This window comes from Maylandia zebra, linkage group LG7 (assembly GCF_041146795.1).
Source record: "Maylandia zebra isolate NMK-2024a linkage group LG7, Mzebra_GT3a, whole genome shotgun sequence".
Lineage (NCBI taxonomy): Eukaryota > Metazoa > Chordata > Actinopteri > Cichliformes > Cichlidae > Maylandia > Maylandia zebra.
Genome location: NC_135173.1, coordinates 11,692,881 through 11,720,843, shown reverse-complemented (window position 1 = coordinate 11,720,843; position 27,963 = coordinate 11,692,881). Strand labels below are relative to the sequence as shown.

Here is a 27,963-nt window from a genome sequence, read left to right as displayed (position 1 = left end):
TATTATTTAAAGCAGAAAATATGAGCAATATTTAAAATGTTGAATAAAAATAGACAGAAATATAATCTGTTATATTAGTTGTTTTTTGTTTTTTTTCTCAGCTTCTTTTTGGCCTGCTGTCTGTAGACAGGAAGTCATGGACCGAGGTGCTTGTCCAAGGCACAAGTTGTGAGGTGAAGGATCTGATCCCCGGATCAGATTATGGGGTTAGCGTTCAGAGCGTACTGGGCTCAGACTCCAGTCATGCGGTCCACAAAAGGTTCAGCACACGTGAGTGACGCAAAAGCATCTAGAAACAGAGACGCACCGAAACAAGAGCACTTTCCAAAACAAGAGGCAAAAATTCTAAATTGTGTTTCAGGCCCAGCAGGAATACACCATCTCTATTTAGATCACCTGACCTCTTCTTCTGCGTCTGTGAGCTGGGACAGTACACATGGAGAGTTTGACTTCCACCGAGTGACTGTGACCAACACTTTAGTCACGTCCACACTCACCATACCCAAGGAGAAGCAGGTTGCTGTGGTTACAGGGTTGCTGGGTGGCTGCAGCTACAACGTGACTGTTGAAAGAGTGAAAGGAGTGACAGCAGGACGCTCTGCGTTTCTGACTGTAACTACAGGTAAATGATATCACAAATGATGCTGGTCAGCACCTCCACCCCGTTCTTATCACCAGCCTTGATCATGTCTTCATAAATGTTAGAAACTCTCTGCTAACATTGTTTTTCCCTTTCATGTTCTTCTTGAGTGCCAGCCCCTGTGCAAGGATTACATATCACAAACCTATCTGCATGTGCCTTCTCGTTGCGTTGGGAACAGGCAGTAGGGTGTGTGGATCATTACCAAGTAAATCTGCTACCAAACCAAGGAAATATCACCATGCACCCCGCACGTGACGGATACATTCAGGTACACACATACTTAGTTAGACGCATACTGTTTAAAGGTTAAGTTAAGAAATGTACCATAATTGTAGACGCTGGGACAACAAGCGTGTAAAAAGTTCACCTAAGTATCATCAAAGCCTTTGTCATTTCACCAAAGCAGTGTTTGAGTAAAAGGAACAAACTCAGAGTTGCAGTAGTGTTGTAATATTAAAGTGAAAAAAGTACACACACATACACACATAGATCTCTTGACCAGTAACATTCCGGCTTCTACCGGCAGCCAGGTGTCAGTTACCCCCCAAAATGTAACCTGACACACCTCAAACCACACACATAGACAGTACAGAGAGTTGAGTAATAGATCTCATTATTTGTTAAGTTGCCCTCTTGAGCTCAACCCTGAATCATTCATTTGCTTAAGCAGCTCTCCTGGAGGGAGAGACCAGTGGGAGACTGTTAGCCTTGTGCTAATGAAAGGACCCACTGCCCTTCCTTGTAAAATTCCAAACATTTTGGACTACCTCAAGAGCAGGATCTTTCAGTATTTAATGCCTGGATGACTAACCCTGTAACCTTCATTAATGCCATTAACCAGCAGCTTCTAGACTCGGAGTCATCCCTGTCCGGCTCACTGGATTACCTGTAGCCCACTGCTAACATTTGTGCACTAATTCTGGAAACAGGTATACTGGTGAGGCCTCTAACCTGCTGTGACTAAACTAAAGCTAACTCGAAAACCCAGCATGGCCTTCTTCTCAGACATCCTACTGCTCACACTGTGCCTGGGCCAGGTGCATTCACAGGTAAGAATTAGACAATGGTTACATGGCTCTGGTGCACACAGTTATTTCTAAACTGCACACATAGATATGTTATGTATGTGTAACAGTAATACACTAACCATTCAGAGTCACGTTTTAGCTTTACAAATGAATGCACATGCAGTAAGATCAATTTTAAAGCACCCTTTCTTACCGTGTCTGAGTGTTTAGTCATTTTTCTGAAAGGTAACACACTATCCAACACCTTGATGTCACAGATGCTACAACATGCACTGAAGCAAAAAAGCAGTGATGTGGGAAGCAGAGCTCGTCTGTCTCACAGATGTTAAAATGCAAACAAGTGCAACCACAAGCTGTCATCCATTCACTAATACCCACCTTCAAATTGATTTAGATGGATGAGGAGAGGTCTGGTAATTCTGTCATAGGCAGCATAATGGAGTAAAATAATGGAGTGAAAATTGCATGTATTTTGTCATTTAGATGAATATTACTGCAAAAAAACTGAAGAAAAAAGACAATAAAAGACAAATGAAAAGACAATAAAGGGATTACTGCTGCATGTGTTGTCTAAAAATGTTTAAGCAATTTTTCAGCTGTCTATAATTTTAAGCAATAATGATTTTGCATAAAATCCAGTTTAAAATCCATCAAACAAAAATACATTTAGGTTTTAAAAGAGAAATAATTGGGAAGTAGCACGTTACATTGCTGATGAGCAAGTAGATTTATTTATTTTTCTGCTCCCACAGGCCGATGTGGTAAATGTCAGCCCCAAGACACAATACACTGTAACAGTCACAGCAGCCTCCTCCTCGAACATCAGCCGTGGAGTCAGCCGCATGATCAACAGGAATGGGAGCGGTAAGACACACACACACAGTTTGGTGTTGTTTGTGTACGTTTTGTTTTTTCAGATGTTAAAGCACCATCAGGAACTCGTTTTGTATTTGCTCACTGTATATATATATATATATATTACACACACACATACACACTGAGGAAAAGGGATTGGCACAGTGGAGGTGTGTGTATAAATGTGTGTGTGTGCCTACTTTGCTGTTTAATTCCTTTTAGGTAACTTAAGCCTGGGTTTTTGAACCACAGGATGAATGGGTCTGCAGTGAATGTCAGTGAAATGCCACTGCTGTGTGAAGCCTTATTCATCAGGGTTCAGCCTAAAACACCCTTCATGCAGACCCAACACACACACACCCACACACACTCAGAGGATCAGTCTACAACAGATAACAACACCATTCTTCAGACGACACAGTAGTCTGTCGGGTAGATAATACAAAAGTTATTAATCAAAACAAGTGTACTGAGTTTGTTTTGTTGGTGATGTTTTACACAGGAGAAGCCGAGGGGATTAGATAAGAGATTACATATTTGAGCCCACTGAGGCGCCAGTTGGCTCAAGTACAGATGATTAACAGACATGTAATATACAGCTATTTGTGTAATTTTTAGATATTTTTACTTTACTTGTGTTCTGCTTATGTTTACATCATCTATCTCCTTCACACGGCTGCCCTCATCTTCATCAGTTCCTGGTCCACCTTCAGGCCTAGAGGGAGAAGCTGTCGGCTCTAATGGCATCCTGCTTTCCTGGAATATACTGTCTAATGCCAAAGATATAGATGGATATGTCATAAGGTAGTTTTTCAAGATCTTCTTTGGAAAACTGTCTAAGATACATACACTATCATAGTTTAGTATAGTCAAAAGTTTTGATCTCACATCTTATGTAAAAGTGCAGTATAATCAGCAACATGTACTAAACAAGTGCTAAATACTTATTGATCTATCTATATCTCTTCTATGTAGTTTTTCTGTCACGTTTACACATGTTGCCAAAAGGGATGTCGCAGAATGCCTTCTGCTGGACAACCTATACAACATCAACAATGATCACTTCTTCACTTTTACAATTTTCATTTATTGACCGTTATAAATGCAGATGCCAATATTAGCAGCAAATAGCCAGAAATTGGCATTTGAGGTGTTCGAGATACATGTCTACAGTACAACCTGGCTTTTTTGTGCAAAAATGGTTTGAAATACTTTCCTAGGGATTATTTTTAATGTTAAAAATATATTACAACAAGACCTTATTACTATATGTTAAAAATTCAAAGATCAGCACAGAGCTAGTTACCAGTTTTTGGATTAATGTAGATCAGTGAAATATTCACCTCATGAAGCAGCTGTGTAGCTGGTTCCATAGAAGAGGGGCCTGAAAACTGAAGGCTCTGCCTCCTGTTGTACTTTTAAATAATCTAGGAACAACAGGTAAACCTGCAGTGCGAGAGCAAAGTGGGTTGATACGGCACTATAAGGTCAATAAGATAAGTAAACAAGAAATATTAAGTGTAGTTGAGTACAGTTCGACAGTTTTGCATCTGACCATATATTGTATTTTCATTCAGTTGCATAAATTTCATAAGTGTGAAGTTGAGATATGATGATCTTAACTACCTGGTTTCTTACTGCAGGTACAAGGAGGTGTGTCCTTATCCTGACCCCGCTTTCACACAGGTGACAAAATACCTGGATATACCAGAGACCCTGATCACTGACTTTACTTCAGGATCTACCTACCACATTCAGGTAGAATATAATAGTCAGAATTAAATTAAGTTTACAGTCAGATTGTTTGGTGAATTCACTATAAACAATAAAACAAAATAAAACTCATTCTCGGGAACTGCTCCAACTTACCTGTTTTGACTACAAAGCCGTGGCCCAAAGGAGCTACAGTGGCAGGGGTTCAAGTCTGCTCCACACCATTTCTTTCGTCTCTTTCCCCCTTTACCTGTCTAGTCTCTGGAGTCTTATCAAATAAAGGCTGACCTAGCAAATTTTGTTTAAAAAGTCCCAGATTGAATCAAAACAGAACAAGCTGTCCTGCAGGGATACTGCACATAAAAGAGCTTTTGAATATGAGTTTTTATTATCTTAAAATGAATTGATTAATAGATATACTTCTGGGAACTGTGATCATTGTCCCTCTTAACAGACCTCCTTGAAACTGCCCCCCTCCCAGCATGTGAGTGTGTAACTATGTGACAGAGGATCAGATTATTCTGTTGATCTGGCTGAATACTGGTAATTGATCCTGATTGCATTATTAAACAGGTAAACAGATCTATGGATGAGTCTTGGCTCTTTCCACTATCTGTTGTCAGTGAGCTTGAATGCGATCATGCTTAAAGGTTTTCAGAATTCATTAACCCGCTATGACCTTCACACAAATGGACGTGACACACTTACAGATTATAGCTGCACATACTGCATTTATCTGTGTGTGTTTGCACGTATAATGTTACTAAATTTTACCTCTGAGTTTGCTAGACCTCTAGACCCTACGCACAGCTGAGCCCATAAGCAAATTCGTATTTCTTCCTCAGCCTGTATTAGCCCTTATACTCTTGTCACCAAGTGTATAAGGGCTATTATTTCCCCACAGATTTCTCAATAAACAAATAGAAAAAGCATTTGTGCCACAGATTAGCGTTTTAATGAAAGCTGCATTGTTGCACTGTATTTTTACAAGGGCAAAAATCTCTTCTGCTCTGTCTTTTTCAACAGTAATTCCTCAAAGTAAAGCCCATTGAGTTTTTCTCTAAAGCTGAATATGAGATAGTTTTTCCTCAGCTTACCTATTTCTGATGTGAAGCTGAAAGCATTCAGTTTAGAAAGGTACGGATACAGCCATTTGTCATGTTGGCATAAAGAATGGAAGTCGAATAATAAAGAACAATCTTGCATGTAGGAAAGTGGTAAACAGAAAAAGTGAAAAAAAACAAAAAACAACTGGAACCCATTTGATGTGTAAGGAACTGACAGAGAACAACGGCGTGATTTCAGATATGAATAAAGGAGGAAGGTTTAGTCAAGAACAGGTGAAGCAGGTGTGAGAGTTAGGTGACAGGAAACACTGAGAAAATCTGAGGACATGAGGGTTATGTTTAGCTCACCTGTATTGTAGTGTTGCACCTAGATCAACTGATCCATTATGTCCATTGCTTGTTTAATTATTCTGGGGTTACCCTGTATGTGCTTGGCTGCTGATTGGATGACACTGACACGAACCAGAGAAACGCCTGCAGCGCCCCACTGCTAACCGTTTCGTGGCAACAAGGTAGAAACAAATAGCTGAACGGCGCGCGCTGTTTTCTGATCTCAGGCAGGAACGAAATACATTTTTTCTTTGTTCTTTTTTAAGATAACATGTCAGTTCCCATACTACTCCAGTACAAAACTAAAATCCATTTAAGTGACTCCACAGTTGACCTGATAAATTGCTATTTAATTTTGATCCAACCTTAAATTACTGGAAAAAATTCAAAGACTTGAGACTGTGTTGTGATCTGTTTACATCTACGCTATATAATGAGATATATTTTTGTAGAATATATATCTCTGGGATCTCTGAATAAACTCTGCTACGGCAGCTTGTTCCAGCAGCCTGAGATTAGCACATGACTGGGAGATGATAACTGACAGGAACATGAATTAATCATTATGCCTACCAACACTTCCTCTCTCTCTCTCTGTTTCTCTTTAGGTAGCAGCTATATCTCCATTTGGAGTAGGAGCATTCAGCAAACCTTTATACATAAAGACAGCAGAGTCCCGTGGGTATTCATGCACAAGCACACAGCCTTGCACTCCGATCCAAGCGTCTCAACATCATAAAAAAATAACATGTGCATGTATATTTCACTGAATTTGCATGTGTATTCACATCCTGCAGCCCCTGGCCTGGTGACCAATCTCACAGCGTATGCTCATAACCACACCTTCGTCGTCCTTACCTGGTTCTTGCCACACCGCATCAATGGCCTCATCACAAAGTTCGCCGTCAAGGCCAAATTTGCTCGTACTGGGCAGATTGTCCGTTTGCTGGAGGTCAATGCAGTGGACATCATGACTGTAGCCCTGCCTCACTGCAATGTACTGTGTTTTTCCTTCACCCTCCTTCTAAACTGTGCTGTTATTGCCAAGTGTTTTTGTTCTATACTACTTTCCTGTCAAGATGATAAATAGCTCAAATGCACAAGGCCGACCGTCTTTTCTCTTTCCTTTTTTTCTTAAATGCACTCTCTCTTTTTATCCCGCATGATTTCATGTGTCTAGGATGCAGCCGATATCCTGTCCAGTGCGACTCTCAGTCCCTTGGAGATAACAGCATCATCGCCACCCATCACCCTCTCTGCTGTGCCCCCTGCAGCCTCTTGGAACGTACCCATATCAGTAGGAGTTGATCAGCTACGACCTTATATTGCCTATCTATTTGAGGTGTCCGCCTTCACCTCTGAAGGAGAGGGACAGGTAGCCTCCACTATGGTTCGCATGCCAGAATCAGGTGTGGAAAAAGAAGCGTGCAAACACTTTAGCACTAATTAAGCTCGTATTCATATTAGCACTGAGGTATGAAAACAAATATTCCTGCTTGTGCAGCTCCAGAAGACCCGCCACAAAACTTCTCTGTATTCAGCATGACGTCTCGATCATTCTCTGTGTCCTGGAGCCCTCCCAGCATCACGACAGGAAAGTTCTCCTACGTACTCTACCTTCATGGACCCACAGGTGGATAAATGTTGACTCAGAGCAAACACAGCTACATGCACACATAATACACGCAAAAATCAATGCAGTTTTAAATTTTGTTCTGTTTTTTTTTTAAGGTTTTATGTATGAGAACAGCACAGGAGATACCCGTTTTGCTTTTACCGGTTTGAAACCCTACACGAGGTACATAGTAGACGTCCGAGCAAAAGCAGCTGGTGAGGTGGGTCCTGCAGCGAAGGGAGACATCGTTACACCTGCGGAAGGTGAGGCAGTTACAAGATTGAAGTATAAATGAAAAAGTTCAGTTTAGTTAGTTTAGTGTAGTTTCACTTTTAATACAGACGCACACATTGGTAGCAAATAAAATAAATACATACAAAATACAAGAGCAAATTTAGTTTTTGTGCTTCTGTTTATCTATGTGCGTGTGTGTGTTTGTGAGGATAGCACCCAGTGCAGTGCAGCACCTGATGGCAATTGCTGAGGATTCAGTTTCAATTCGTGTAAGTTGGAAAAGCCCTGCCCAGCCCAACGGTCCCATAATCCAATACAGACTTCTGGTGCTGGTTGAGGAAACTCTGCTCCAGAACATCACGATGACAGCAGTAAGCCAGATGATATTATCTCTACCGCTCTATGCTTCCAGCTTAAAAAACACAGTTAAAGACATGTGATATGTTGCTGTGTCATGAATACTTGTACAATCCATTACAGCTGATGATACACTGTCGTCGTTTTACGGTCGGATGTAAGACCACTACACTCTCAAAGATCAATATGGTTCAGCAACACTCTGCAATAGTCTACAGTGGATTATCGGCTTTTTTAAACCACTAGTCTGGTGGATTACAATAGACTGTGTGCTGCTGTATCCTATTATAGGAATAATTTAAAAAAAAACCACCTACTTTATATCGGAGCCCCTTTAATAATGAGTGCTATCTACTGATGCTTACTGATTTTATTAGAAATCACATTAAGGGATGATGAGTCTCATATATCCATATATAAGGTGTTTTTTTTGTCTCCTTTCAGAATACAACTGGTTTTTATGAAAATGAAACACGTCCACCTGATGTCCATAACAGTTCAAAGAGGCATAAAAGAACTGCTGAGCTTGGTCTGATCACATCTCCACCAACTTTTACAGCTACTATTTCAGACCGCACGCTGCACACTAGTGCTACTGCTTCCAGTTTCACAGACTCTGGACTTAGAAGCACTAATTACATCACTAACACGAATGCTCAGCCAACCACTTACCCCATGGCCACCAACAGGCCCAGCCCTGATTATGACACTGCCTCACGCTCTGACAACCCAAATATGCAGTCTTCTGACTCTGCAGTCTCTGGAACGTCTGCACTTTCTCTTACCTCTGTGCCATCTGTTACACTTCCACCCTGGCTTACGAAGCAATTACATGCCGGGGAAGTGACCTCAGGCTCTGCCCCCTTGGCCCTGACCCCAGGCCAGCTTCGCTTGTCTACACTTGATGCTTCAATTACAGAACACTTTTCAACACGCAGCGGTGCTGTGTCTGGTACCACAGGTGGGAGAGCTAACTGTAAACACTGCATTTTTTTAACTTTGCTTTGCTTTGCTTCGCTTTAACCAGAATTATTATTAAAAAAAACCCTTGACTATTCATAAATCCTCTGTGCATGTGTCTGCATGAATCTGCAGGGGTAACAGTGAGACAGGAGGTAATGGACGTTCTGTCTGAGGAGTTGTCCTACTTGGTGTCAGATCTAGTTCCCTTCACTGAGTATACATTCAGGGTCACTGCTTCCACCACTGTAGGAGAGGGCCCTGCTGCAAATATCACAGAGAAGACCAGGGAGCAGGGTGGGTGCTTATGGTACACGTTTAATAATTGTAATAAATATTAACAAGAAAAAATGTTAATAGAGCTGTTAAAGGTGCCCAATTTTAACATCTTGTGCGTCTGTATCTTTTAGTTCCTAGCTCCGTGCTTGAGGTATCCTATCAGAATATCAGCTCTACCTCCATTCTAGTGAGCTGGACCCCACCCATCAATCCCAATGGGCGGATCACACATTACACTGTTTATGGTCTCAAACTGCCCAGTAATCAAGGCCTGAAATGGGTTACTAACACTACCAGCATATTGATAACAGGTAGCGTCTTCATTCTCTTCAGCTGACATTTTCTTAAGCCGTTAAGTATAACTGCCACTACAATGTAAAGTATCACTTTTCCCTCTTGTTATGTATAGATCTGGACAAGTACACTCCTTATAAGCTTCGTGTAGCTGCATCCACAGTTGTGGGGGAGAGCTCACTTTCTGAGGAAGATGACATTTTTGTTTTCACTTTAGAGGATGGTACGTGTTGGACTTTTGAATTTATACATTCACAAATACAAGATGCCATCATACATTTCTGTAACTTTTCCCATAAAAATAAAAATCCTTACCTGAATACAATTTGGCCGATATCTCCTTCAAGGTCTTCCTGTAGAGCTGCTACTTTTCAGTCAGTCCCTCGAGGGCCCGTTCCTGACCACTTGGCATAAATTGAAAAAACAAAACAAAACTGCATTTTAAAAAATAAAATGTGCGATGAATGTAGAATAAAAAAAACAACAACAGATTTCTCTTGCTTGTGCTTCTGAACTCTCATTAACTGCTCATTCAGTTTGATGCAGAAGCTCATTCCTGCTCTCACAGCAAGTTTGAGGCAGACGTGTGAATGCAGCCGAACTGGAAGCATTCAGGAGGTGCACAAGGAAATGAGCTTGAATGGAGGGTCGGCCAAATTTAAGTCAAGAATTTATTATTTTTGCTGGTTGCGAAACTTTAGGATCGTGCTGCCTGTATGTGCAAATGCAAAAATCTAAACTTTGTCTGAATTCTGTTTATAATGCTTGGATCAACTATATGTTATCAATGATTAATGAATATCCAGTGTTAAGTTTTTTAAATTAATTAATCATGAGCTTTGCATAATAACTATTACTGTATTCTTTATAAATTGCTTGGAAATGTAACTTTTTTATTAACTACCTACTGCAAATACTGACAAGTTCTCTGTTTTTTTTCTTCTCCCTCTTAGAGCCCGACTCCCCTCCTGTAAACCTCACTGTGGTAAACACCACCCCCTCTACTGCCACAATAGCCTGGTCTGCACCAGAGAAAGCTAATGGGGCGATCCAGCAGTATGAGGTCCTGTATGAGAATGAATCCTACTCTGCGCTGGTGAACACGTCTTCTAACAAAGTCACCCTGTTCAGTCTGAAACCATTCTCCTTTTACAATGTGTCTGTGAGCGCGTACACGCGTTACGGAAATGGCAACCAGACATCAGACACTTTATACCTGTTATCTGGAGAAGATGGTGCGTTGAAGGATGTGCCCACCTTCACAGATACATTCATATGAAAGGCTTTAGAGTGAATACCAACTGTTTAACCAACACGTTATGATGTTTTATTCCTTCTCCAGTCCCGGGCAGTCCTCCATATGGGCTCTCCTATGAATCAGTTAGTCCCAGTGAGGTGAATGTGACGTGGATGCCTCCTCTGCTGCCTAACGGCGTCATTATTCACTACAGCTTAGAGATTTGGAACTCCAGTCACTACCTGAACCTGACCTCGCGAACCAACTACATCCACATCACGCATCTGAGGAAGTACGCACACTACCGCATCGTAGTTCAAGCACACACAAGAGTCGGAGCGGGAAACTACAGCAGCGAGCCGCTCAACATCACAACACTTGAGGATGGTGAGAGGGGCGTGAGTGACAAGAGGAAAAAATGGGGGTGGTGTGGGGGTTCTTTTCAGTTCCAGGACACTCCACCATTACATCATCACAGGCTGACAAGTTCGAAGGGCATCTGATTAAATCTGACTTTCCTCTAGTCTTTTCCTCCTCACGTCTCTGTTTCAGCTCATGCTAATGATGTTACATCACAGATATCCGATGCCACGTGACACTCGTGTTTTCCACCACGACTGGGAAGCACAAACAACAGATTCATTACAACTAATCAGTTTTTTTCTTTTCAGGGAAATGTTCTATTTTTTCTAGTGTCTTCCTGTGTGCCTTTTGAGTCCCTGATTTCCACAACGATAAATATTTTAGAAATTAATTTCCGTTTACTTGTAAGTTCACCACCAATGCAGGTTTGTGCTACGTTATTGGAAAGTCTTTCTCGTGCGTCTCAGCTCCAGGCACACCTCCTCAGTTTCTCCATGCCAGGAAGTTGTCAGACTATGAGGTAGAGCTATCATGGCAGCCACCACTCGAGGCCAATTCAGACATACTCTACTACATTGTCAGAGTCTGGTAAGGTTTTGAACTCTACTTCCATGTAATAACCTTAAAAGAAAACACAAATAATTCAGCATCTATGTGTTAGGAATGAAACGACTGACCTGTGGCAGAATGTGACAAAGACTTCGGTGGTTATTAACGTGGACTCAGAGAGTCGCTACAATGCCTCTGTCTCCAGCTGGACCAGACTGGGGGATGGAGGAGTGCTGATCTACATCAGCTTTACCACAACTGATGCAGGTGCTGGATACATGTTATGCAATCTTTAAACATTATCGTGTTATCCTCACATAAAAAATAACATTTCCTCTTAAGTGATGTTTTATCGCACAACTTGAGTTTTTGTCCTTTTAAACTGTCTCCTTTCAGAGCCATTTGACCCCCCGCAGAATGTGACTGTTGTTAATACAGACGCCTCCTCTGTTACCTTGATGTGGTATCCACCCACTGAACCCAACGGGATCATTGTACACTACACTATTTACTACTCATTTAACAACACTGTGACTGCGAAGGTGAGACAAAAATACTGAAGACAGATTAATTGAGTCAATAAGTCGGATGAAAGGTGCTGAATGTAGTAATCACGGCAAAGTCCCAGATTCCTTTATAGCATTTTAGCTCCAGCACACACACACACACACACTCCCCCCACACGACCCTGATAAGGACAGATTGAATGATAAGGAAAGAGAATGTATTTATGGGTTATTTTTTAGGTTGTCTGTCCATCCTTTTGCTCAAGCTCATAAACACATTGTCTCTTAAGTTTAACTTTATCTTTAATAGTTTTTTTTTTTCAAAGTGTGGGGCTTACATCTGTAACCATTCATGTCACTGTGATGTTTTGGAGGGATGAACTGAATTTAGTGTTTAAAGGTCGCTGTAACCTCACAAAATATGTTTTTGGGGCCTAACGGGATAAAATAATGAAGTCAAGACATTTTCTTTTCAAAATATAAAGATATATTTTGAAAGATTTCTTCTTTTTCTTGTTCTTTTGGCTTGCCCATTTTGGAGTCGCAGCTGCAGATTAATCTGCCTCCATCTCACCTCATCACTAACAACCACCTCTGCTACGTCAGCCCTCTGCATGTCCTCTGTCACACATCCACAAAGCTTTTTTATGGTCTTCCTCTTTTCCTCCTGCCTCCTTTGTCCAGTATCCTTCTTCTGCACATGTCCAGACCATCTCAGCCTCAACTGCTCAGCTGTACCTCTGTTGTACTCATTTCTAATCAAGTCTCTTCTCATCACTTCAACTCTACCACCTCCAGCTTCACCTCCTGTCTTTTTGTCAGCACCGCTGTCTCCAAACCAACATCATAGCAGGTCTCGCTAGCATGATGTAAACCTTTCCTTTCCCTCTTGCTGTTATCCTTTTGTCACACATCACCCTTGATACTCGTCTTCACTCTACCCTGCATACACACTTTTCTTCACCTTTCTTGCACACTGTCCATTACTTTGAATGGTTGACCTCAGGTATTTAAATCCATCCACCATCACTATTCATTTCCACCCGTCTCCCTCTCATTCACACATCACACATTATCTGTCTCGCTTCTAGTGACTCCCATTCCACTTCTTTCCAGTCCATAGCTCCACCTCTCCAGGCTCTCTTACACCTTCTCACTGCTCTTGTACTCTCAGATGTTTTAGGACACTATCAGTCACAAAAATTCACCCCAAGTTAGGCTACAAAAATGTTTAAGTAATATGTGTTTCATGGTATTTTTTAACAATTACATGAATTTGTCCTAGAATTTTTAAAAAATGTGAACTGAATGATAGCTGTGCTTACAGGTCATTCCACTGCCCATGTAAACAGTAGCCAAAAAGTGAAAAAATGCAGGGCAAACTTGCTTCCTGATGCAATGTATTGCACCTGATTTGTAACAGTATATATTTTGCATTTTTCAGGCTGTGAAATTAAGCCTGACACATCTTTTTCTCCACAGACAGTTCCTGTTTCAGACTTATATTCCCACACCTCTCCTGACTCACGTCTCTCCTACACTCTGACTGGGCTGATTGGGGGCAATAACTACACCTTCTGGATGGCATCCAGCACTGTGCAGGGTGATGGAGGGGTCCATTCCGAGCCCTTAATCCTGTTATTACCAGAGGACGGTCAGTCAGACACACGCACACACAAACGCAGTACAAACGAGGATAAAGTAAATACACATACACATAAAATACTACTCGGGAAGCTGGATAATAATTGCATGCGATGATTAAGAGTCTCACCGGAGGGCAGGTCTGCACTCTTTTTTTCAGAGCTCTTCAACTTGAAAAAAAATTACATAAAAACGCTGTGATTGAAAATAGCTTTCAGTATTCGTGAAAGGAGATAAAAAAAAAATGACCACCTGTGACACTGCGCTTTGAAGACAGCCAGTTATGACAGCATGATGAAAAATGTTAGGGATTATAAAAAGGGAGGAACGCAGAAACACTTAAAATTTGTTGGCACAGAGATTCAACTGAGTTTGATGAGCTTTGAGGAAGTTCATATTAATTCACACTACAGTCCTTGAATTTGCATTTATGCATATGCAAATATTTTGTTGCATTTTAGCATTTTAGCCTTTTAAAGCTCTTTGTTTTTATGTGATTTTCAAAAAAAACGGTGCAGACAGCAACTACAGACTTATTCACAAACTGACTGCATTTTGGCACTTTTTGTTTTGTTCAATTTTGCTTGTCGTGTATTCTGTGCCTCTGAATAATCACTGCTCACACTGACTCTGTATCTCTGCCTATGCTCTAGCTGCTCCACTCTCAGCCAGTCGCCGGACCTCCAGGGCACCTTGTCTGTCCCGCACAGCTAAGCCCAGCAGGGGTTTACTCCCCTGGGCTCAGACCCTCACACACATCCGGCCCCTAACATCCACTCATTCATCTTGCAGATCTCTCTGTTTTTTTTCTGTCCTCTGTCTCCCCACCCCTTTTTTCTTTTTACTCTTTCTAGAGGACCTGACACCATAAGCAGGATGAGTATCACTTCATCTCTCTCCCTTTCATTCCTTAATTTTCAGTTTGTAAATTTCTTTTCTAAGAGCCTCTGTATTTCAAAATGAAGTCTTGTTAATCGTGCATTGTTTTGTGTATGTTTACTGTTTGATTTTGCTTTGTTCCTGTTTTCCTGTGCTGCCAAATTAATGTTATGCTGTATTGTTCTTGATGTGCTATTTCTTTGCTAATTACAATCACCCTGAAAGTTGATGATGATGATGATCATTGTGATGACTTCATTTTTAAGTCTCAGGGCATTGATTGATGCCCAATTTGATTCCGCACTCAAACGTAAACTCACAGTAAGGGCATAGAGTTTCAATCACTCGTGCCAGTGGAGATTAATAATAGTAACACTATTCTTCTTGTCTCATTCTTTAGTGCCAGGTGACTCGGTCCAAAACTTGACGGCACAGATCTTCAGCTCCACGGTAATCATAGTGAGCTGGGACCCTCCTCTGGAGCCAAACGGACGCCCCTACTACCTGCTCACCTTACAGGAGGCAGGCATCGTTCCAAACATCTCCAACCAAAGGGCTCCAGCTGTCAACAAGACCATAAAGCACACCACAACTGACAACATCTTCCTGTTCACCAAACTCAGGAAATATTTCCCTTATGTGCTGACTGTTACCCCAGCAACTACTGCTGGCCCTGCCTACAACCATACAAGCACAATGTACCTGAGAACGGATGATGACAGTGAGTTTATTCACAGATATTCACCCATGCAATATGTCTTTATGCATTTGTTGTGGCACTGACATATGTGCGGGCTTGTTTCCCCTTAGTTCCTAGTTCTGCTCCGTTGTTGGTGTCCACCAAGAACCTGTCTTCGTCTTCCATCGGTGTGGTCTGGCAACGCCCTCTGGAGGCCAATGGGGAGATAACAGAGTATACCCTGATTCTTGTTGGCCTGGAGGGCACCAACACAACACATACCCCCAACACCTCGTTCGTCCTCACTAACCTACTTCCATACACAGCTTACAATCTCACGATTACGGCCGCAACTCGTAAAGGCTCGGGGCCTAGTCTGCTGCTGCAGCTGCACAGCGATGAAAGTGGTTAGTTTGAAAGAAGAGTTTAAATGATTATAGTGGGATGGCAGAAACTTAATATTCTCTTTTCTATCTGCCCAACTTTATGATCCAGGTCCCACCTCTCCTCCCCGTAACCTGACTATATATAACCACACGGCAGTCTCTGTGTGGCTGAGCTGGGAGCCTCCTCTAGAGCCCAACGGAGTGGTGATAAAGTACGGATTTCGGATCCAAGACCTCATCACACAAACCGTCACACATCGGGTACTGTTAATTTCACACACTGAAAGCAGCCTCACAACAACAATAACACACACCTACACATACTCCAAGGACCCACTCAGTAAGAGTACACATGGGCGGGAGCTAATTTCACACTCCAGATGCTACTGAGCAATAACATGATACTTAAACTCACCATCACATATGTGCTGATATAGACATATTATCCACTCCAGCAGTCAGATTTAATATCGTATGTATTTCCTGTTTGTTTGTTTGTTTGTCTGGGAACAAATGCAGAATTCCTCTGGTTCATCAACCACAGAGTATCTCTCAGGCTTCAAGCCCCACAGCTCCTATGAAATCAGTGTGAACAGTTTCACCAGAGTGGGCCATGGGAATCAGTTCAGCAGCCCTGTGTCCTTCACAACCAATGAGTCAGGTAAAATATACACTGTATACAAACAAGGGACACATGTAAACACAGATATAGGTTTCCTTTCTCAATTAAAACTTTGGAATGTTTTTTTGGGATGATAAGATTTGTATCAGGATGCCAAGTGGAGTGTGACTGTAGAAGTAGCAAAAAGAAAATGAGGCCATACAGCAAGGCTTTCAGTAGGCCTTGGGGCAATTCTGGCAACCCGTTAGGCGACTCAGGAAGGGGACCCAGCTTCTTGTATACAGTGGTGATGGAGTGCTGCTAACCTTGCCTGCGGATAGGCAGGAAGTAGAAAGAATGCTTTAAGGACCTTCTCAATCTCAGTGACACACTGTAGTGGAAGCAGAGTCTAGTGACTTGCCCATCACTGTGGCTGAGGCCACTGAAGTATTCAAAAACTGTCCAGTGTGGCCACTGGACAGTTTTTGAATACTTCAGCCCCTGGATGGATGTAATTCGTCCTGGATGTTGTAAGGCTGTCTTGGTTGACATTGCCTCTGCAGCATCACATGGATGTTAGACACAGTGCCTCTGGATTGGCAGATCAGGGTGGTGGTCCTTAGTTTCAAAAGGAATACATTCCTCAGTCTCTCACCAAAGGTCTAAGTCAGAGAGCTGAAGAGGAGACTCTGTCCAGTAGCTCATTGCCTTTACAACCAGGACTCCTCTTTCTTACCAATTCTGTTTATAACTTTCATGAAAGGGATGGATAGAAATTCTGGAAATGGCCAAATTGCAAAGGGTTTCCACTTTATTGGCCTCAGACTTGCATCTCTGCTCTTTGCAGATGATGTGGTTCTTTGGGGCTCATCATGTGGGCCCCTCCAGCATGCTGTAAGATGGTTTGAAGCCAAGTGTGAAGCGGCTCTAATGAGAATCAGCAACTCTATGTCTGAGACCGTGGTAGTTAGCTGGAAAAGGGTGGAGTGCCTAGCGAGTCTGGGACTCCACCCCAAGTGGCGGAGTTTAAGTATCTCAGGGTCCTGTTCACAAGTGAGGAGAGAGTGTATAGTTGATCTACATTCCTACCATTACTTATGGTCATGAGCTCTGGGTAGTGAACAAAAGAATAAAGCCCTGGATTCATCAGATGGCATCTTAAGAACAGCTTTCGGGCTTTAAATCTGTAGGATTTTCTTTACTTTTTGGGGCCAAGGACCACTTACGGGGAAGAAAACATTTCCAAGACCCCTGGTTATGGATCTTTGGGGTCTCTAGACCAGAACCTACGTCTAATGAAGTTAATGGGTTAAGCTGGAACAAGAATTCTGGCTATTCTACCAAACAGAAACTAAAATAATAAATGAAATGTGATAATTAGACAGGTTTGATTTGTTGTGTTGTGTCGTGTAGTGTCACTTTTTTTGGACCGAGTATGTTTCTAGATCTTTAATAGTGAAGAAAAAAGACGCAGTTAGTCAATACAGATATTTGCACGTTAGTAATAATTCAGTGTTCTGTCCAAAAACCTGCAACCTTTTTAAGTTCAATTAAATAATAAACAGTTAATTTTGTGAGTTCTTTAGTAAGAAAATCAACCGAAAGCTAAGATTTGGGTTAACAACATCACTGTCTCGTGTCTTTCTCTGTCTGCAGTGTCTGACGCTGTAGGGAATCTGTCTTGCTCAGGAGTGAGCTGGGATTCAATTCTTTTGTCTTGGGAAATTCCTGCCAATCCTAATGGGCAGATCATTTTTTATGAGATTCAATTGGAGGTAGACCAGCAATCCTATAAACATGAGGCCCATACACCAGAGCACACAGTGACTGGGCTGTCGCCAGACCAGGAATATGCTCTCTCTGTAGCTGCTGTAAACTCTGCAGGACCAGGAGACAGATTAAACTGTACAGCTTCCACCCTTTCAGAATCAGGTAGTCAAATCTTCTTGTACTGCATTTTACATAACCACCACAAGTGAATAATTGATTAAACCTTGTTGTCTCCTGACAGTTCCTGCTGCCCCTCGATTCCTCACCATCTCTCAGGTCACACCTAACAATGTGACACTTCGGTGGGCTCCACCACATTCTGTTCCAGGCCTGCTTAAAGAGTATCACATCGTTGCACAGCTGATTTCAGCTAACTGTGAACCAAGCATATCAGTTAAAGCTCAGTCAACCCCGAAGGACGACCTGGCCCTGCATTGCATTGAACATAATGTGACAGTGTCGATAAATGCTTCAGATGCAGAACAGAAACAAAGCTTCACAATCCATCCCGTGGCTAAATACAGACACTACCGCTTCAAAGTTGCTGCTGTGACCAACGCTGGAGTCGGAGACTATACACAGTGGAAATATAAACGCACCATGGCAGGAAGTAGGAATGACACTGACGACGTGACCTTTTTGTGTTGCCAGATAGCCAGAGAGATTTCCCGCTTAGTCAGACCTTCATGACCAATATTTGACAAATAATTACTTATTTGTTTTCAGACATACCAGCAAAATTACACAGCTTGTCTGATGTTTCATTAGCAACTTGAGCAAACACAGGCATGGTCAGTTGTTTTATTCTGAAAGATGTCTTTAGATGTTATATCATTATAGTTTAGCAGTGCGTAATTAAGTAGTAATTACCAAAATACTAAGGCTGTTGTAACATCATTATTACACGTGTTTGACAAATGAAAGAGAAAAAAGAAATAGAAGCTGAATAAGAAATTATACTGATATTTATTGGACTGCACATGTAATGAATCTATATGCCAATCTAAAAGACAACATATGATGACATCTAACAACTGCAAAACTACAGGAAAGGCATTTAAAGTGAGGTGGACCAAGTGATCCCTGCTAATCCCAAAGAATGATCAGTTAACACTAATGCAACAAAAGTACCTTTTTATTCATGTAAACATGTTAAGATTTAGCAATTAAAGTATTAAAATTGTTAGTCATGCCAATAATCTATAATACCTAATACATTTGCAATGACATGTCCTGCATTGCTGCAGTAATTTTATTATCTAATATGTTCCGGCCAAATTAAATACTCGACCTCCCCTGCCAAGTACAACTAATGTATGCAGGAAAGTCTTCAGCTCATTAATTCAGTATTTAGAACAAAGAAAAGATTAATTACCTTATCTTGTTTAGTCTTGTTTGATTCATATAACCGGAGCCACTCAGTTTTCAGTGTTTCTCTCATTTCCTTCCTCAGACCCCGATGCTCCTCCCCGTGACCTGAAAGTGACTTCCACCTCCAACAGCTTTCACATTGCGTGGGACGCTCCAGCTGTTCTCTCTGGACTGACTTCTTATCTTGTGCAGGTCATCTCGTTAGACTGTGTTTGTCACAAATATGAGCATGTCACCAATGAACTGTAGAACAAAGTTGGCTATTCTTAGAGCAGCTCAACAGGCTATTATGTTGTTCAGGCTTTCTCAAAAAGCAGTAGCAATTTAAGTACAAGGCTATAAAAGCAATCCAGTATAACTTAATAACTTTTCTACATAATGTCCTGTAATGCCAGGTGGATGGTCCCGGGGTGAATATCTCAATAGTCAGGGCTCCAGGGGAGTTGATGACCATTGTTGTTACTAACTTGACGGCTTTCAGTCGTTACTCTGTGACTATCACTGCCTTCACTGGTGACTTGGAGCACGCTAGCAGTGATGGGAAAGCCATTGGACCCATTTACTTTCAAACAAAGGAGGAGGGTACGTCTTCACATTGTAGTGTCTGCACCACCTTCTGCCCACCTTTAGAGTTGACCAAATTAATACTGTTGTCTTGTATCTGACCCCAGAACCTAAAGACCCTCCAAAGAATGTGACAGTTTCAGTAATCCCAGAGGAAGTGCGTGCTGTGAAGTTGACCTTTAACCCTCCAGAGGAGCCCAATGGAAACATCACAGAATACATTGTATACATCTATGAGAAGGACCAGCTGGTCAGAAACATTAGCCTTAACATCATCCAAAAAGAGAATAACACGATGGATGCTGTAATAGAAGGGCTAAAGGGAGGACGGACCTACAGTTTACAGGTAAAAAACACACCGCTGTGTGAAGTGAATTCTTTTCTTTTCATTGCAAACTTGAGATTCGGTGTGTAAGTTCTCCATGTAAGAAAAACAATGTCCCCAAAAAATTATAAAACAAATATACAGTATTGTGCAAATGGTTCATCAGATGGCTCAGATTATCCAACATCATGGTTGTAGTGAAGTAAGTATACTTGCGACCAAAAGTGTCTTTTCATTCCCTTAGGTGCAGACTCATGTTGGCATACACCGCAGTTCTTCTAAAAGTTTTCCCTCCGATTCCTGGAAAATTCCCAGTGGAAAAATGTAACAGGCCTCGTAACTCACTGATAATGTACTCCCTGGCTATGAAACTGTGGGCTCTGTCTCTAAATAACTGCAGCTTCATCTCTAAATTGTAGCTGGAACTCTGAGCACTGGTGATAATTCTCGAAATGAAATTTGGATCAGCTTGAGATAGAAGTTGGTTCTTGCTCTGTAAGTTTGAGGTTGTAGGTGAAGTAAAAGCACAATTGGCCAGAACAAGGCTTCCATGGAGCAACTTAAAGCTTTAAGAGCAGTTCAAAGCTGCACAAGGAGACAACTGAAGGGGAAACTTCAGTTATAGAACTTTATGATCTCATCTCCTTTTACACAACACCAGCGCACCTATACTAGCCAAACAACCAAGCCTACCATCAACCAAAAGCTTGGACTTGTTAAACTTTTCAATGCTTTAGTTCCTTTCTGTGCTGGTCTTTCTTACTTTTGTATTCCCTTCTCTCTTGTGCTTGTCTGACTGCAGATTTCAGCAAAGAACGGGGCTGGCAAGAGCCCACTCAGCTCACGTGTCCTGATTACTACAGGGATCAAAGGTACAAGCCTGTCTGTCTTGTCTGTGCTCTGCAATGCTCCAGAGTCTTTCTTTCTTGATGCAGCAGTGCAGCATAGTGTGAGACAGAAAACTACCACTGCACAGTATTATTGCTCGGCATTCAGGGCCGCTCTGATACAGTAAATGTATCTTGGTAGTATTATTAGATGGGTGCTAATTATGCATTTATTCCAGCCTGTTTGTCGTGTTATATATGTAAATGTGGCAGATTAAAAGTACATCTTCTCACACAGTCGCAACTTCTACGCACACACGTGTGCGTGTGTTTCTGGGTGTGCTCATGTGTGTGGTTGTGTGTGTGTGTGTGTTTCAGCCCCATCCAAGCCAACCCAAAAACCTCAGGCAATGCTGAGCTATGGAGGGGTTGCCATGGTTACCCACAGGAGTATCACCATCCACATGCCTGCATGTTTCTATAGTGACGACAATGGACCAATCACAAAAATTCAGGTCATCGTGGCCGAGTCAGGGGGTATGACTCTTAAAAAACATTGACAGCCATCACTTTTAGTTGGATACACTCGACTCGGGTGTCTGTCTTTGTATGTGTGTGTGTTTTAAATCAGAGTTTACACTATGTTACTTTGTCCCTACCTCAAAGAAAAAAGCAAGTCAAAACTTAAGCAGCTGAAATTTGACTTGGCCTCTTTGCACTTCTTCTCCTCTCTAACTTTTATCTTGCCACAGTGAAGGACAACAAGAACGTGACCAACTGGAAGAGCGCGTACTATGATCATCCCGCCCCTTACTTTACTGACTCAGGGTTCCCCAACCCCCCGTGCAGTGACTCAAGGATGAATGCACATCTCAGAGGTGTGTTTAGAGATGGTTGGTCACAGAGGTACAACCAAACTGCTGCAGAATATGTGATCGGCAAGAGCAATGACTGCACGGGCAACAACACTGAGTATTTCTGCAATGGACCTTTGAAGCCTAACTCTGTCTATGTGTGAGTGCGCCACAGACACAGTCAAATAAAAAAAACAAAACAACTTTTTTTTTATGTTTATTTTTGGTAAAAGCTAATGCAAAGTCTTGTGTGTTGTCTTATATTTACCAGGTTTAAGTTCAGAGCCACTAACGTCAACGGGGAATACACAGACTCTGAATACTCGGAGCATATCAAAACAGGTACTGCTGTACTAAGGAAAGGGGTAACCTGTGTGGCAAAGCCCTCTTCTTTTTTTGAATTAATGTTTATCATTCTGTGAATTCTTCTCTGTTAAGGAGTATGGGGAAATTTACTAATGCATCATTTTATTGTCAAATTAATTACCAATGCATGGGTTGCTTTATTGCCATTTCTGTGACCCTCCAGCTCCAGGCGATGGGCTGTTGACCAGAGAAGAGCAGATAATTCTGGGCGTTCTGCTCTCCTTCTTCTTGGCTGTGTTACTCATCATCATCATCTGTGGCTCAGTCAAGTAAAATGGCGATAGACACTCACTCATTTGCATATATTAATAGTCTTAATCGTGGCTAGTTGAGCATTACATCATTTGAAAACAAAACTTCACTCATTTTACACATGTATTTGTATCATTATTTACCTGTTTGATTTATTGACATGTCAGGATCCACCAGCGTAAAAAGGAAGGTGGGACGTATTCGCCCAGAGAGGCAGAGATCATAGAGACTAAGTGTAAGCTGGATCAGCTGATCGCCGTAGCAGATATGGAGCTAAAACAAGAAAAACTCAACCAGTAAGTTTGTGCTAGTTTTAATCTAAAAGCGTCACTTTGACGAATATAACATGCACATTTCAGGCAACTGAATTAGGGTGCGTACTACGTGACTTCAGGCTTAATTTAGCTTCTCCAAACACGATCTTAAATCTCAGTCAACAAGACAAAAAATGCCTTTGCTGCAGCCAACTTGATGTGCGCTCCTGTCAGCACAAAATCTTCTAGTGTTGTAGAGTTTGTGCAGAAAATAGCAGCAGCACAGAGACACAATGCAGCACTAAAGTGGCTTTATAATTTATCTTCAGTTCTCTGCAGAACAGACAAGTCTTCCTGTCTCCTTTCTCCCACCATCCTCACAGACAAATTTAGCATCTAGCTTTACTGGGGTTTTTTTTGTCTTTGGCACAAACAAGAGTGCAGACACTAAGTGGTGCAAGCTGCTCTTCCTTTACAAGCTGCAATTTTGAATCTGGTGAGAATCAAACTCAGGTTTAGTTGTTGTTTATGATTTATGAGTGCCACCGATGGTTCGACTATAGCAGTAAACTTGAGGAAAAAAAATATGTACGTCAGTATAAACACTGGTTTATAATCTGATTCATTAATCAGCAGCTAATAGGTAGAGCAGATTGTCCACTAAGCAGAAATGTTACTGTATATACTATACTGCCAAATGCTTTGTAATAGTAGATCCTCTATATATATACCTACACTGTTCCAAAAAATAGTAATGTCAAAGTATCTTACTGTATATTTTACAGTTTTGTACTGTCTTTCTAGAATATCATGAAATTTACATAAGTAGACTGTGATTTTACATGTCAAAGGTAAAATAACATAACATCACTGTAAACATAGTAAAACACACTTTACTTAGTATTTAGTATTTAGTATTTAGTATTAAATACTAAAAACACACTTTACTTGTTTTTTAAATATATTTTTTTGTACATATGCATATTTAGATTGTAAAAATACATTCAGAAATGTATCATCATTTCACAAATATGTGTCTGTCATGTGAGAGAATGATCTGTTAAATTCAAATGTAATACTATGGGAAAATATATAAAATGATCGAAAATTAATGAGAATAATCAATAATTAAAGGAGTATTTGAATTATAATGTTGCTGAAAATTTCATGTCATCTAGGTCTGATTCAATAATTCAGAGGTAACAAGTGAAAATATAATTAATAGGAATAAAAACTAAAAAAAAACATATAAAACATTGCACGGCCACGCTGTGCTAATTATATATTTTAAAAAATAAATGTAGAGGTAGGAATTGCAATTAATATGAATCTCAAAGTATTCACAACATTCCTGAACAGAAATAGGCCTCTGCACCTGGGGTGAGGGTGTGGCCATGAAAACAATGTGACATGCCATTGGATGTTGGGACACATAATAACATGACGCATCGGCCAATGAATGTGAACTAACAACCACAAGGTCGCGGGTATGGCTGCACTGTAGGAAAAAATCCTAATATAAAATTTTTTTACTGTGCATTTTACAGTTTTGTTCTTTCACATTTTAAATTTCACATTTCACTGTAATGTAATAAAACATAATTTTCATGATTATTAAATGTATCTGTTTGTACATATGCATATTTAGATTGTTAAAATACATTCACAAATGTATCATGATCTCACAAATATCTGTCTGTTATTTGAAAGATTGAACTGTTGAATTCAAATTTAATGCTATGGAAAAGTATATAACATGATTCCTATAAGCTTGTGTTACATCACACAAGTATTATTATCATTGCTGTTTAGGGCGATCGTGGCTCAAGAGTTGGCAGTTCGCCTTGTAATCAGAAGGTTGCCAGTTCGAGCCCCGGCTCGGACACTCTCGGTATTGTGTCCGTGGTCAAGACTCTTCGCCTACTGGTGATGGCCAGAGGGGTCGATGGTGCGATATGGCAGCCTCGCCTCTGTCAGTCTGTCCCAGGGCATGCAATCCATTATTATTTAAACCAACTGTTAACCGTATATTTCTGTACATTTACGTATTATGATTCATATTGCCTCATTCAGTGACCTTGTTTATAGGTAATTTCATTATTTCATCACGTTAAAATGTTCCTAATTTAATGTCTAAAAGCACTTGGAAAAGGCAGAATCCCATGTAAAATTAGCGCAACAAACTCTATTTTCATTACTGAAAATAACATTTAAACAACCTCTAAGTGAACCCCTTCCTTCCACAACATTTAAAGAATACTGTCAGCCACACACTGACAAAACACAACAGAAAACAAAAATAAAGAGGTCCATGTAGGTGAGTAAATGTGTCTGTCTTCAGGAAAAGTTGACCGTGTACGAGTATTAAAACACAGAACCTAATTACAAGAAGATAAATACAAGTTCTTCCCTGCAGAGGATAATTGCTACTTATCTCTTCTAATTAGGCAATTGATAAAGGATGCAGTTCCTGAGGACAGTTTGTCAACCACTCTTTTTAAGTTTCAAACAAGCAAAAAAATGTGAACCAAAATATCCATACGCAGTTCACATTGCGGTCATTAGGACAGATTCTTTTCCATGCTTTGTTGTAACCAGACTCTCTTCCCAAGTTAGGTGATGAAACGAGGTCTCTATACACGCTACCTCTCTCACAAGAATATCCATCTTCTTCTTTTGGCTGCTCAATGCCTCCATGTCACTCTATCCATAGCATCCTCTCCTCTGTCACTTCCAACCTCTGTATGTCCTCCATCACTACATCCACAAACTTCTTTTTTTCCTCTTGCCTGGCAGCTTAATTTTCAACATTATTTGCAGTTTACAACAATTTATATTTGGCAATATGGTCAGGCAGAGCATTAAAGGGAGGAGATAGACTGGAGATGGGTTGCAAAGGGAGCTGCAGGTGCAGCAGCAACAGGAGACAAGTTCAAGCAACTTAAAATATATTTTCCAGTTAGATGCATAGAAGGGTACCAGCTAAGTCCTTAGCTGATGTGCCCTTGCACTGAGGTCATCTATTTTCAGCAGATCTACATTAAATGAGGACTGTCCTTGACTCTGTGGTATGCCTGCACTAATGCTTTGCTGAGTTTCATATTAAAATAACACACATTCCATTGTATTTAGCCAGATTTCTTCCGCACAACTTAAGCACCTGCATTTGCTCGCTTAGGCTTTTGTTTTTCTCTCACTGAGCACTTCTCTCCCACCAGGTATTCTTCATTCTTCTTTCGACGGAAAGAGATTTATGTGATCCAGTAAGTTGGGCTTTTAGCATGTGTGTGGCACATTTTGTTGCATATATCTGTTTGTAAGCTGTAGTCTGCTTTGCGTGCATGTGTGTCATCACAGTGTTACTCATTAAGCTTTCATTAAATAATCCATCTGTGCTGCTTAGTAAACCTTCAGTGGAGATCAAAAGTTGAACAAATCAGTGACATCAATGTATTACCTACAAACTGCTCCCTATTCTCCATCAATGTCAGGGAAGCTGGAGAGTTGCTGACAGACCTCTGCTTAAGACCATTTTAATTTGTTTGCCAACTTGTTATCTAAAAATTGCTCGGAAGGCTTAGCACTCTTGTAGGGTACTAATGTGTAAGCTTTATTGATGGCTGAGGATCTGCGTAGCTGCATGTCACAGCGCTGCAACAAGAAGGCTTCCTCGGGGGAATAGCTGCATTCAATTGATGCTACTGATGTTCACATATTCCTTTAGAACAAAACATCAAAGTCTGTGTCGATGTTTAACCAAAGCGATTAAAAAATGGTTAACCGTCCCTGCCTTCAACACATCGCCATATTCTGTCTGAAGCGGGGATCAGTTCAGTTCTGTCGTGGACAGAAAATGCTGTCGTGTGGGCTGTGATTACTGAGTTAATTTGTTTATATTGGTTGATTTTTACTGTCTATTTTTATCCAGGCTGCTCAGCTACAGGAAATCACTCAAGTAAGTCGTCCTGTGTAAATATTTCAAATATGCACACAGTGCAGCATGAAAGAGTCTGCCCTGTACTGCTTAGTCTTGCTTGTATCCTTGAATGTGTTTAAAGAAAATCACATATAGGCATAGAGTTACTGTGCATCCTCTTCTGCTTCTCACATTCAGTGCATTTCTCCCCCGCCCTCACCGACAGGCCTGTCAACAAGAAGTCTTTTCTGCAGCATGTAGAGGATCTGTGTGCCAATGACAATTCCAAGTTCCAGGAGGAGTTTTCTGTACGTTTTTCTTTACAACCTTCCCCTGTGCATACCACACCAATAAATAAACTATAAATACAAAAACAGAGGTAAATTAGATAAAGTTAAATACAGTGGGGCAAAAAAGTATTTAGTCAGCCACCGATTGTGCAAGTTCCCCCACCTAAAATGATGACAGAGGTCAGTAATTTGCACCAGAGGTACACTTCAACTGTGAGAGACAGAATGTGAAAAACAAATCCATGAATCCACATGGTAGGATTTGTAAAGAATTTATTCGTAAATCAGGGTGGAAAATAAGTATTTGGTCAATAACAAAAATACAACTCAATACTTTGTAACATAACCTTTGTTGGCAATAACAGAGGTCAAACGTTTACTATAGGTCTTTACCAGGTTTGCACACACAGTAGCTGGTATTTTGGCCCATTCCTCCATGCAGATCTTCTCGAGAGCAGTGATGTTTTGGGGCTGTCGCCGAGCAACACGGACTTTCAACTCCCGCCACAGATTTTCTATGGGCTTGAGGTCTGGAGACTGGCTAGGCCACTCCAGGACTTTCAAATGCTTCTTACGGAGCCACTCCTTTGTTGCCCGGGCGGTGTGTTTTGGATCATTGTCATGTTGGAAGACCCAGCCTCGTTTCATCTTCAAAGTTCTCACTGATGGAAGGAGGTTTTGGCTCAAAATCTCACGATACATGGCCCCATTCATTCTGTCCTTAACACGGATCAGTCGTCCTGTCCCCTTGGCAGAAAAACAGCCCCATAGCATGATGTTTCCACCCCCATGCTTCACAGTAGGTATGGTGTTCTTGGGATGCAACTCAGTATTCTTCTTCCTCCAAACACGACGAGTTGAGTTGATACCAAAAAGTTCTACTTTGGTTTCATCTGACCACATGACATTCTCCCAATCCTCTGCTGTATCATCCATGTGCTCTCTGGCAAACTTC

At 41.1% G+C, this 27,963-nt stretch overlaps 1 protein-coding gene across 5 annotated transcripts in view; it reads left to right on the top strand.

Annotated features, from left to right (window-relative positions):
- Positions 1-27,963, top strand: part of ptprq (protein tyrosine phosphatase receptor type Q) — a 45,182-nt gene that overhangs the window by 10,024 nt on the left and 7,195 nt on the right. For 2 of the 5 annotated variants that reach the window (XM_004553246.4, XM_004553245.4), the window contains exons 16-55: positions 102-270; positions 362-622; positions 751-911; positions 2,424-2,535; positions 3,222-3,330; positions 4,170-4,284; positions 6,245-6,314; positions 6,434-6,633; positions 6,817-7,045; positions 7,141-7,269; positions 7,368-7,514; positions 7,699-7,856; positions 8,287-8,803; positions 8,938-9,099; positions 9,213-9,392; positions 9,491-9,598; positions 10,329-10,610; positions 10,718-10,999; positions 11,443-11,563; positions 11,637-11,791; positions 11,921-12,066; positions 13,513-13,684; positions 14,954-15,274; positions 15,364-15,639; positions 15,728-15,879; positions 16,138-16,279; positions 17,876-18,151; positions 18,231-18,599; positions 19,443-19,552; positions 19,756-19,942; positions 20,032-20,270; positions 21,052-21,121; positions 21,455-21,613; positions 21,829-22,090; positions 22,202-22,272; positions 22,460-22,565; positions 22,716-22,844; positions 26,021-26,065; positions 26,731-26,757; positions 26,945-27,026. In XM_004553246.4, coding sequence (XP_004553303.3) covers positions 102-270; positions 362-622; positions 751-911; positions 2,424-2,535; positions 3,222-3,330; positions 4,170-4,284; positions 6,245-6,314; positions 6,434-6,633; positions 6,817-7,045; positions 7,141-7,269; positions 7,368-7,514; positions 7,699-7,856; positions 8,287-8,803; positions 8,938-9,099; positions 9,213-9,392; positions 9,491-9,598; positions 10,329-10,610; positions 10,718-10,999; positions 11,443-11,563; positions 11,637-11,791; positions 11,921-12,066; positions 13,513-13,684; positions 14,954-15,274; positions 15,364-15,639; positions 15,728-15,879; positions 16,138-16,279; positions 17,876-18,151; positions 18,231-18,599; positions 19,443-19,552; positions 19,756-19,942; positions 20,032-20,270; positions 21,052-21,121; positions 21,455-21,613; positions 21,829-22,090; positions 22,202-22,272; positions 22,460-22,565; positions 22,716-22,844; positions 26,021-26,065; positions 26,731-26,757; positions 26,945-27,026 — 7,008 coding nt within the window. The remainder of the gene's footprint in view (positions 1-101; positions 271-361; positions 623-750; positions 912-2,423; positions 2,536-3,221; positions 3,331-4,169; positions 4,285-6,244; positions 6,315-6,433; positions 6,634-6,816; positions 7,046-7,140; positions 7,270-7,367; positions 7,515-7,698; positions 7,857-8,286; positions 8,804-8,937; positions 9,100-9,212; positions 9,393-9,490; positions 9,599-10,328; positions 10,611-10,717; positions 11,000-11,442; positions 11,564-11,636; positions 11,792-11,920; positions 12,067-13,512; positions 13,685-14,953; positions 15,275-15,363; positions 15,640-15,727; positions 15,880-16,137; positions 16,280-17,875; positions 18,152-18,230; positions 18,600-19,442; positions 19,553-19,755; positions 19,943-20,031; positions 20,271-21,051; positions 21,122-21,454; positions 21,614-21,828; positions 22,091-22,201; positions 22,273-22,459; positions 22,566-22,715; positions 22,845-26,020; positions 26,066-26,730; positions 26,758-26,944; positions 27,027-27,963) is intronic. The other 3 variants (XM_004553248.4, XM_004553247.4, XM_004553249.4) reach the window with 3 other exon arrangements.